This window comes from Mus caroli, unplaced genomic scaffold, assembly GCF_978045245.1.
Source record: "Mus caroli unplaced genomic scaffold, Mus_caroli_1 scaffold_3, whole genome shotgun sequence".
NCBI classification, from domain to species: domain Eukaryota; kingdom Metazoa; phylum Chordata; class Mammalia; order Rodentia; family Muridae; genus Mus; species Mus caroli.
In genome coordinates, this window is record NW_028227258.1 from 44,479,370 (window position 1) to 44,490,730 (window position 11,361).

General features: G+C 44.9%; 1 protein-coding gene across 1 annotated transcript; it reads left to right on the forward strand.

Annotated features, from left to right (window-relative positions):
- Positions 1-1,485: 1,485 nt before the first annotated feature.
- S1pr1 (sphingosine-1-phosphate receptor 1) lies at positions 1,486-6,203 on the forward strand. Its single transcript, XM_021157811.3, has 2 exons — positions 1,486-1,885; positions 3,540-6,203. Exon 2 carries the CDS (start codon positions 3,717-3,719, stop codon positions 4,863-4,865), a length of 1,149 nt encoding a protein of 382 aa, XP_021013470.1. The 5' UTR covers positions 1,486-1,885; positions 3,540-3,716; the 3' UTR covers positions 4,866-6,203.
- The last annotated feature ends 5,158 nt before the right edge of the window (positions 6,204-11,361 follow it).

The following is an 11,361-nucleotide window of genomic DNA, read 5'->3' on the forward strand; positions in this document are numbered from 1 at the left end:
TCTAAGCTGATTGACAGCATTTGAGCAGACAGACAAGACAACTTAGATTTGGTGACCCATCTCTGCCACATACTACCTGGACAATCTACAGGTCTCTCCTGGCTGAGGGATTGCTCATGGATAGAACGGCCCATGCTACTCCATTGCTTCATGGGACAGTGGCTATCACATCTTGGGACAACAAAGTGCACAGTTCCCCCTTAAAGACCTCATAAATTGTTCGTGGGAGAAGGGGAAGCTAACTCCTTGCCTCTGCAGCACTGCGATAGACGGAAGTTATCTCCTCTTTCAAATGAAACCAGTCTCAAACTCTGTCTTTTCTGGAGGAGACTGGACGGCTGTTATCTTGGTTTCCATATTGTTTTGCAAGATCTGTAGTTTGAGGGTAGGTAAGGTAGGAAACTGTTAATGAGTGCTTCTAGGCAAATGTGAATTAACAGCTACTTTTTTTTTTTTTTTGCAAGCTCATAAAATCCCAGAAGGTAGGGGTCTGTTGTTTGTTTCTTCTCTCTTGACTCATTCAGGTACAGGGTGTGTCTGTTAATTGAAACTGCACAGCAGAGGAAGTTTTTGTGATCACATCTGCTCAGGGTGGGAAGGCAGTGCGAACAGGGGACTTGGGTGGAACCGCTTTTTAACAGAAGGACAGACAGACAAGGCATAAAGGCCTCAATCTGCTACTCAGACAAATCTGACCAAGGCCTCTTCAGCCTCAATCTAGCATTATCTAGCAATAGAAAAATGTGGACGAGGTGCGATTCTTTAGATTTGGGGATCACGTAGACAGGGAGAGGAGTCCAGCTTTAGGCAGGGGGCTGTAGGCACTGGCCGGTGAAAGGACAGGCAACCTCTTTCCCCTGTGGACATTCCTGAACTGCTGCTGGATTGTTTAAAATCTCTGAGGCCAGGGCAGCAGCCCACCTCCTCAAAGGCCTCTGAGCTTCCCAGAATCTGGGGCACACCGCCTGGCTTTGCGCTCAGCTGAGCGTGGGGAACCCCCCGTCCAACATCAAGCACAGCCCTGTCCCACTTCACCGTGCACCCGGGGAAAGCCACTTTCTGCCCACCAGACCGCAAGTTTCAAGGCTTCACCAGGATCGGAGTGGAGGGGGTGGAGGAAGAGGAGGTGGAGAACAGAAGCTTTTCAGTACTTCGGGGCTGCTCTCCTCCGACCTTTTCAGAATCCCCTCCCTGCGGCGTGGCTGCGGCTCTCCGGGCAGTGGCTCGGGTTTCCCCTGACCGCGTGGAAGTGGCCCCCAGGGCACCGGACCACTCGGGCTACACGGATCCTCAGGGCTGTGGGGTCAGGGACCAGAAAGCTCCTCTACCAAATGCAGGCTTGTCCTCTGTCCTTTTCAACGAAGAAAAGTTTTCCCAGGGATCCCCATGCCTAGTTTCGGAGTCCGGTCCCGCGCTGGGGACTGCGGGAAGTTGTGTGAATTAGAATTTAGGAGCTGCCAGGCTCCGCCCCTTCTCTTCCCTTCTCTCTGCTGGTTGGGGCGGAGGGGCTCCTATTCATTTGGTTTTATTTTAGTCACTCTGCCCCAGATCTTTCTGGGAGGCTGCTTCTTAGCAGCCCAGACCCAGAGGGGCCCCCTGCCGCTGGCAGAGGGCGGAGGAGTTAAAGGCATTAACCCCTCCCAGTCCCTTCCTAGAGGAGCCACCCAGCCTCGGCGGGGCGCTCAGAGACTTCGCCTTGCAAAAGTGGTGCGGGCAGCGCAGGCAGGGCTGGCCATTGGAGTGCACCGCTGAGGAGGGAGGGGACCCCAGCTCAGGGAACTTTGCGAGTGAGCTGGTCGCCGTCAGTCGCCGACAGCAGCAAGATGCGGATCGCGCGGTGTAGACCCAGAGTCCTGCGGACGCAGCTTCGTCCGGCTTGAGCGAGGTAGGGGGTTGTGAGCCTCGCAGGCTCCGGCTATGGGGCGTCCAGGTGTCAAGAACGAACCTTTAAACACGAACGAAACAAACAAAAACTTTGAGAAAAAAACAAAGCAAAACGAACCCGGGCATCATCAAGAAGCTATGGAGTCCTTCTTGACTGACTTCTTCTTGGGGGCACGGAGTTTATGAAGTTAGGAAAAAAAGATTAATTTCCAAATTATAGAAACGACTGGGGGAGGGCGTGCTAGAGAAACCGTGATTCATTAGAACGGAGAAAAGGGAAGACGCTTATTATTTTTGAAATCCTGTAGACAAAATTATCAGGCACCACGCCAATAATTTCCATTGCCTGAGAATGGACTGTAGCGGTAACAGTGGAGAAATGTTGAGTTTCGTAAGCTTTTGTCACAGAAATGACTACAATGTCTCTAGGGTCCCCTCCCCCCTTCATTTGTTATAGAGTTGATCAATTACTGTGCAGACTTTAGAGTACTTTGAAGTAGTGCTGTGTGTCCAACTGAAGTAGTGCTGTGTGTCCAACTGAAGTAGTGCTGTGTGTCCAACTGAAGTAGTGCTGTGTGTCCTTTAGGGATTGCTAGTTCTGTTGAGAGGAGGTGATGTTGGGAGTGTGGGGAGCGGAGGAGGTTAAAAGTGCCCATGCAAATTTAGCAGTATGTGTTTCTGGAAATGAATGTACCTGAAGTTAAAACAAAGTGCCATGCTTCGTTATCGCTAGCAGGATGACTTTTGTGTGTGTGCAAGTTAAGTGTTGGCTAAAGTTAAAACTTTCTTAAGCAATCAGTTCATGGAGAAACGTCTAGGATTTGCTGCAATCTCTTAGGAGGGGTTCTCCACGAATACCTTTAAACGTAATAAATGGACTTGTGGGGCGGTTGGGTGGGGCGGAGGAGTAAAGACAGAAATTTTAAAAAGAAGAATAGGCAGTTGCTTCACGGAGGCGCCAAGCTTTCCTGTTTACTTCAAGGCCTGGCGGCCCACACCACACCTCGCTTTCCCCTCTGACCATCGGACCCTCAACACACCTGCTCCTAGGGAGTTATTAATAGAGCCCAGAAAACGGCTTACTTGTCAAATGACCTCCTACAAAGCAATTTTTTTTTGGCATGGTAACGAGAAGGTGGGCTGGTCTCTTTGAGGTGTGTGTGTATGTGTGTGTGTGTGTCTTGGGGTATGCATGTCTGCCCTGCATCCAGAATGGGCAGTTGGTGCCTCTGTAAGAAGAGGCCCTTGGGCTGGTGGCGAGCAAGCAGTCGATCTGGTAATCGCTTGAAGGAATCTCAGGGCTGGACACTGAACGTGGCAATGCCAGTGGAAATGGCGTGGGGTCGAAACCTAGAATAGGTGGCTCTCATTTCCATCTTGGTAGATTTAGTGACCCAAGGGAAGGTTTTGTCTCCTCAGAGTCTGGGTAAATTTTTTTTTCTATCTCTCTTTCTAACTTCATTTCTCTTTTGTTTGTTTATTTTTGTTTTGTTACTAGAAATGATAATTTGAGTTAAAAAAAAATCCTCCCTGTGTCCTGGCCAAGTATCCTTAAAACAAATCATCAATAAAGTTGGAGCAATGCCTTGGCTAGAATGAATTATGCTAGTGTGCTGGGCATTTTTCCTGATTCTTTTCTTTGTAACTTGTTTAAGGCTGCTGTTTCTCGGAGGCCTCTCCAGCCAAGGAAAAACTCCATTAAAAAAAAAAAAAAAAGCATTGGATTGCTCACTGACCTGGCCTTGCTGTAACTGAAGGCTCACTCAACCTCGCCCTCTAGCGTTTGCCTGGAGAAGTACCACCCCGGGCTCCTGGAAACACAATCAGCGGCTATGGTGTCCACTAGCATCCCGGAGGTTAAGGCTCTCCGCAGCTCAGTCTCTGACTATGGGAACTATGATATCATAGTCCGGCATTACAACTACACAGGCAAGTTGAACATCGGGGCGGAGAAGGACCATGGCATTAAACTGACTTCAGTGGTGTTCATTCTCATCTGCTGCTTCATCATCCTAGAGAATATATTTGTCTTGCTAACTATTTGGAAAACCAAGAAGTTCCACCGGCCCATGTACTATTTCATAGGCAACCTAGCCCTCTCGGACCTATTAGCAGGCGTGGCTTACACAGCTAACCTGTTGTTGTCTGGGGCCACCACCTACAAGCTCACGCCTGCCCAGTGGTTTCTGCGGGAAGGGAGTATGTTTGTGGCTCTCTCTGCATCAGTCTTCAGCCTCCTTGCCATCGCCATTGAGCGCTACATCACCATGCTGAAGATGAAACTACACAATGGGAGCAACAGCTCGCGCTCCTTTCTGCTGATCAGCGCCTGCTGGGTCATCTCCCTCATTCTGGGGGGCCTGCCCATCATGGGCTGGAACTGCATCAGCTCGCTGTCTAGCTGCTCCACCGTGCTCCCGCTCTACCACAAGCACTATATCCTCTTCTGCACCACCGTCTTCACTCTGCTCCTGCTTTCCATTGTCATCCTCTACTGCAGGATCTACTCCTTGGTCAGGACTCGAAGCCGCCGCCTGACCTTCCGCAAAAACATCTCCAAGGCCAGTCGCAGTTCTGAGAAGTCTCTGGCCTTGCTGAAGACGGTGATCATTGTCCTGAGTGTCTTCATTGCCTGCTGGGCCCCTCTCTTCATCCTACTACTGTTAGATGTGGGTTGCAAGGCGAAGACCTGTGACATCCTGTACAAAGCAGAGTACTTCCTGGTTCTGGCTGTGCTGAACTCAGGTACCAACCCCATCATCTACACTCTGACCAACAAGGAGATGCGCCGGGCCTTCATCAGGATCGTATCTTGTTGCAAATGCCCCAACGGAGACTCTGCTGGCAAATTCAAGAGGCCCATCATCCCAGGCATGGAATTTAGCCGCAGCAAATCAGACAACTCCTCTCACCCCCAGAAGGACGATGGGGACAACCCAGAGACCATTATGTCGTCTGGAAACGTCAATTCTTCTTCCTAAAGCCGGAAGCTGTTGATACCGAGGGAAGCATTCTGACTTGATCACCCACTACCCCAGCATTTCAAAAATGTCTCTCGCTCTCCACTGCTGCAAGGAAGGAGCAACTGGGAGCCCGAGAGAGGGAGGGAAGGGAGAATGTGCGGCCTGGTGATACCATGATGTAGGTAGGTAGTAATTGTGAACAATGCACTGGGAAGGGTGGAGATCAGGTCTGGCCTGCAGTGGGTTTCCTGCCCCCCGCCATACCCCGGAGCTTTGATTTTGCACTGAGCCAAAGGTCTAGCATTGTCAAGCTCCCAGAGGGCTCATCTGGTCCCTCCTCAAAGACTAAGGTCCCAAGAGAAAGTGTTGTGATCTCTCACTGTAATGTCAAAGTGAGTATGTGCCCTTAGCTTGGTTGGGTGGTGTACATGTCCCCATCCTCCGTTTCTTCTCACCTTGTCTCCCCTTACCACCCCTTCTTTATATTGTAACTGCCTGACTTTTGTTCATCAGAGGGAGGTCGTGGAGGGGTCTATTTCTTGATTGTCTCTAGCGAGCAAGCTATTTGCTGGGAAGGCTATTTGCTGAGGCCAAAGTTTCCATGTAAGCTGGGTCAAGTTGTTGGGAATTTGGTAGGCCATCTTTAAGATGAAAATGTGTTCCTTTTCTGTCACATGTTGCTTAGTCCCATTACAACCACAATGGTTGAGAATGAAGAATAATGAAGAATAACGAAGTCTACTTTATTTGAATTATACTGGGCAGAATCTAAGATGATACGGGAAAAGCAAAAAACAAACAAACAAAAAACTACAGCATGAGGCGAAATGTGAGAGTTAAGTTGTGCAGACCAAGAGCTGTTTCTTGCTGTCTTTCTCTAACCCATACAGCATCCTTGGCACTTTTATTGATGATTTCAGAATGTTGTGTGATCCATTTCAACCAACTGGTGGAGAGTTGTATTTTGTTTAAAGAACATTTTCTGATTTTCGAATGTATTTGTTTCTTTGAGGTCATCTTATTGAACGTCTTCCTAACCTGTGTTAACACCACTGAATGTGTAGGTTTTAAGAAAGTGCCATCCTTTTGTACACCCCCCCTCAAAAAGCATTACTTTAACTGACAGGGAACATCAGGAATTCTTTATTTCAGCTGTCACTAGGTATTGATGTTGGGTATAAATGTTATGGAGAATAAAAATATATTAGTCTCTTTAGTCTGGTGTTCAGTGAGTGCAATTAAGCCAAGAAATGTCTTTTTTTAAAAATAGTATTTAATAGGTTCCTGACTTTTGTGGATCATTTTGCACATAGCTTTATCAACTTTTAAACATTAATAAACTGATTTTTTAAAAGATTCTTTTGTGAAGAGAACTTTTTAAAAAATCATTCACTGAGATTTGGAGTTAAAGGTAAGGCCCAATTTTAAAAAGTTAAGAGAAGTTAAAAGGGTTTACTTTGATGAAGTAAGGTAGGAAAAAAAATGTGGTTTGTTTAGAAACCACTCTAGCTTTTTCAGGAAGAGAAACTTCAATAAATTAGCATTAGAGACACGTGGAGAATATGAGAAAAACCATCAACCTTCTAAGACCACAGCAAATAAATACAACTATTTCAATTTTAAAGTGCAGTGAGGCCAAACAAAACCAAGTGTGATAATTCCACCCTAAAATACAGCCTTCTGAAGTTCAGCAATGGAGTCTTAAATCTATTTTAAATTATGACTAAAATGATCAGTTCAAACACCGCAGCAAAAGCATACATACTTGGCCTTTTATCAACATACTGGGGAAGAGAAAACGTGGCTAACGGGTGATAATGTTAAATTGGTCAGTGCTGTGTAAGTTTTTGGTTTGTCTATTCTTAAGACAAGGTCTCATGTGTTCTAGACTTGCCTCATGCTTGCTCTGAAGAGGAATGTGGGCTGTTGATCCTCCCACTTCCTCCTCCTCCTCCTCTTCTTCTTCTTCTTCTTCCTCCTCCTCTTCCTCCTCCTCCTCCTCCTCTTCTTCTTCTTCTTCTTCTTCTTCTTCTTCTTCTTCTTCTTCTTCTTCTTCCCCTTCCCCTTCTTCTTCCCCTTCTTCTTCTTTCCCTTCTTCCTCTTCCCCTTCTTTCCCTTCCCCTTCCTCCTCCTCCTCCTCCTCCTCCTCCTCCTCCTCCTCCTCCTCCTCTTCTTCTTCTTCTTCTTCTTCTTCTTCTTCTTCTTCTTCTTCTTCTTCTTCTTCTTCTTCTTCTTCTTCTTCTTCTTCTTCTTCTTTGCTGTACCCAGGTTTATGAAAGGCTGGGGATTGAACCCAGGTCCTGACACATGCTAGGCCAGCACTTTACCCACTGAACTCCATCTCCAGCCTCTAAGTCATCCTATTCTAGGACATTGCCTTAGGATCTTATGAGAACACTATGGGACTATTCGATATCAATTATAACACATAACAAGTGGAATAGAGGGTGGATGCTCACCCCTCCCACAGCTTTTAAACTTCCTCGGTTCTTGCCCATTTAACTGATCCTACTAAAAGGAAAGCAATTGTGAAACAAAGGTATGTAGCATAAAGTTCTAACAGTTACCTTGGAGTTACTGCCATCTTTGCTGCAGATTAGGCAGATTAGGTCAGCCTATTGCTACTTTTCAGAGTTTGTGTTTTCAAGTGTCATTGAGTTTGCACAGGACAGGACACAGTTGGGACATGAAGATAAACCTCACCTACTAGAGTAGATGTCATTTCTGGGTAAGGCTAACTGTGGGAAACAGAGTGTGTTCGCTAAGGAAACCTTAGGTCATAACCTCCAGCTTCCTGAAGGAAATGCCAAAAGTGCTCAGAAGACAAAGGGCCGGGAACAAACGCGAATGTCTCTATCCATCTGTCTGCTGGGGCGGAAGGGGTGACTTCATGTTCCACTCACTTCCTCAGGCTTTCGTTAGAGAGCCAGGCATAATGGAAAAGTGTGTCTATTTTGCTTCAGTGGATGATAAAGCTCTGCTTTTGGACTTATCTCCAAGCACAAGGTGACTCACGACATCGGAGCATAGGGTGGCTCATTGGTGATGGGAGGTCAATCTTGCCCACCTCTGAGTACAGCATCCTGTGGATGTGCATTCTTCATAGCACCGCCAGACAGTGGATCTTGTTTGGAGAAAGCGGAGCAGTTGTAGATGTGTGGAAGCCCCATTTCTAGTCAAGACACAAAGGCAAAGATGAAGGAGTCTTTGGTTGCATCCCACTGGGCATATCCAATTTTAACTGAGTATACTCTAAGTAGTGAGGATGAGAAAAATCACTCAGTGATTGAACACACACACACACACACACAAAACCTATCTCTACATATGTGCATGGAAATGTAGCTCAGTTGGCAGAGAGCTCTTCTTGCATGCAGAGAGCTGTGGGTTCCATCCCCAGTATCAGATAAACCTGGTGTAAGTATGGCAGCAATCCCAGGAAGGTGAAGCAGGAAGCTTCTTGGTTAAATATTGAGTTTGAAGCCATCCTAGGATATATGAGACCATGTCTGCAAAACAAAACAAAACAAACTAACAAAAACCAAGAAGAACCCCTAAAGTAGTCTTATTCAGGAGAAGTGAGGCATATAAAACTACTTACATATTTGTGTAAAAATTGAATTAGTTCCAAATATCAGGAAAGCTACAAAATGACATTACATACATAGTATTTGATCCCCAACATTAGTAACATCCCAGAACACTATCCAGAGCTGTCGAGATGTTTTAGGAGGTGAAGATGCTTGTCACATAAACCCAATTCTGTCCCCAGAGCACTTTAATAATAGAAATTGGACAAGGGGGTGATGTGGTTCAAGCTTTTAATACCAGCAAATGAGAGGCTGAGGCAGGAGGATAAAGAACTCAGACCAGCTTTGGTAAGTGACAAATTGGAGGCCAAACTAGGTTATGAGACTATCTTTAAAAACTAGAGCTGCTACTACTACCGGTTCTTGTAATATTATTGTTAGGAATTTAGAAGTTTTAGTGCAAGTTATGAATTCAATCATCCATGCTTATTAGTTAGTATATTCTATTGGGTAATATTGGCACTTCATCTGTAATTTCTAGAATCCCTATTTTTCCCCCAATGTAAAAAGTCTGCCTATAAAAGTAATCATTTTAATCAATTTGGAATTATGCTGACTTCTTCTCTGGACATTGCCTGTGTTAATAAACGTCCAAAGCTGAGTGGTGGTGGCACACACCTGCAATCTCAGCACTCTCAGAGGGCATAGAAAAGTGGATTTCTTTTAAGTTTCAGGCTAGCCTGGTCTCCAGAGTGAGTTCCAGGACATCTGCAGCTACAAAGAAAAACCCTGTCTCAAAAACAAATAAACAGTCCAAAGCCAACCAAACAAGGAACCTGCCCAACACATATTGTAGTACGTCTAGGACTGCACTTTCTTAGGCTTCGGACCCTTTGCACCTATGTTCTTTATATCACCAAGATTGTTCACTTCTAAGCATTTGTTTGGAGATGCTACTCAGAAAGGAAGACTTCCAACAAATGATGGGTATTTCTAGTGAATGCTATAAAATGAGGGCTTGCCTAACTCTCAGTGGTAGCAATCCCATGTTTAATGGGAAAGCAGGCTATAGGACCAGAGTGGCTCATGTTAAGGCATTCTATGTACAGAATTTCTAAAGACCTTAATAGACACTGGCTTTGCTGCTGGGCACAACTATAATCCTAGTATTCAGGAAGCTTAAACAGGAAGATTGCTGGGAGTTCTGGTTCTCATTTTAAACAAAACAAACAACTAAACAAACAAAGAAACAAACACTCCCTCCAAAGAAAACAAACCAAAACTCATTGATTCAAAAATTAATTTCTAGCTAGAAACTGTTATAATAAACATGGCAAGTATTTGTAATGAGCTTTTGTAGATTGTATGTAATACTATTGTTTTTATATAACTAATTAATTACTTTTATTTCTTTGAGACAGGATCTTGTATAGCCAAAGCTGGCATCAAATTTATTTTGAATTTGAGGCATACACCATCACACCTGGCTCTAGAATTCTGTTTTGGGGGCAGGGTATCGTATAGTCCAGGCTGGCCTCAAACTGCTGGAAGATGAGCATGACCATATTATCACTCTGCTTTGACTGATCAATTTCCAAGATTACAGGTGAGTGCTACCACACCCAGTTGACGTAGTGCTGGATGTAGAACCCAGGACTTTCTGTGTGCTAGACAGACACAGACATGAGCAGAGACACTCTATTAACTGAGCTGTATTCTTTTTTTCTTTCTTTTTTTTTTTTTTAGATGACTCATTCCATTCTTCTGGTGGTGTTTTCCAAGGGCCCCTAACTAATTTTTATCAAACTAAATTTGATTGCATTTATTTTTAGAGTTGAGATGTTTGCATTTTTTCCCTGAATAGTTTCTAAACACACTGAGGGAGGAATTATAAATGAATCAAAACCAAAAGAAAGCTTCACAGATTTGAAATATCCTTTTCCTGTGAGCACGGTAAGTAGTGTTGGTGGGACTTGTGTGTGTGTGTGTGTGTGCGCGTGCGTGCGTGCATGCGCGAGCGCGTGTTAAGATAGGGTCTCATTCTGTAGTTCAGGCTGTCCTTGAATTTACAGCAATCTCCTTGCCTCAGCTTCCTGAACCCCTGGTGGCATGAGTGAATTGCCCTGCCCTGCACAGTAAGTTCTTGAAGATGGGAAAGACACAACGAGTTGCACCATCTCCCCCAAGTGTTCGTTCTTCCTACCTACTTTGATGTGCTTCCCATCACTCAAGGAAAAGGACTCAGTTGAGCCATCTACACACATCTTTGCTTCTGATGACAGCCAGCGCACATTGAATACTACTCAGTTACTACTAATTCTTTAAACAATTTCTATGAATCTCAAAGCCATTGTGTCGAGCAAAGACAAAACACAAACAACAGGCCAATCTTCTACTTCATAAGCTCCTAAAGTGGAATTTGGAAGAAAGCAAAAGTGGCACTGGTGAGATGAATCACTGGTTAACAGTGCTAACTGCTCTTGCAGAGGGTCTGAGTTGGGTTCCCAGCACCCACTAAGGTGTTTTACAATCCACTGTAATTCCAGTTTCAGGGGATCCAACAATTCCGACCTCTGCTAAAGTTACACCCATATGCACTCATATTATTAAAGATCATAAAATGTATCTTTTTAAAAAAGGAAAAGAAAACCAGTTAATAGAGATCAAAAGAGTACAAACAGAGACCCAAGCAGAGAAAGAGGAAAAACTTTCAGGTTGTTAAGAATGCTCTATTTATACCTTCTTTTTTTTTTTAAAAGAGCATTGATTATTCAGATGGATATATGTGCTTAAATTTATCCAACTATATTCTAAAGACAAACGAAAGCTTTAAAAATCCAAGACGGTGGGCTTCTGCTTGTAAGCACAGTGGCAGTAAAGGGTCTTCTCTTGAAAATTCTGCAAAGGTTCCACAGAGTCGGAGAGAATGTGGCAGGCGTCCCAAAGGATGCAACAGAAGAGCACGTGATCTCTGTGGCAGGAGT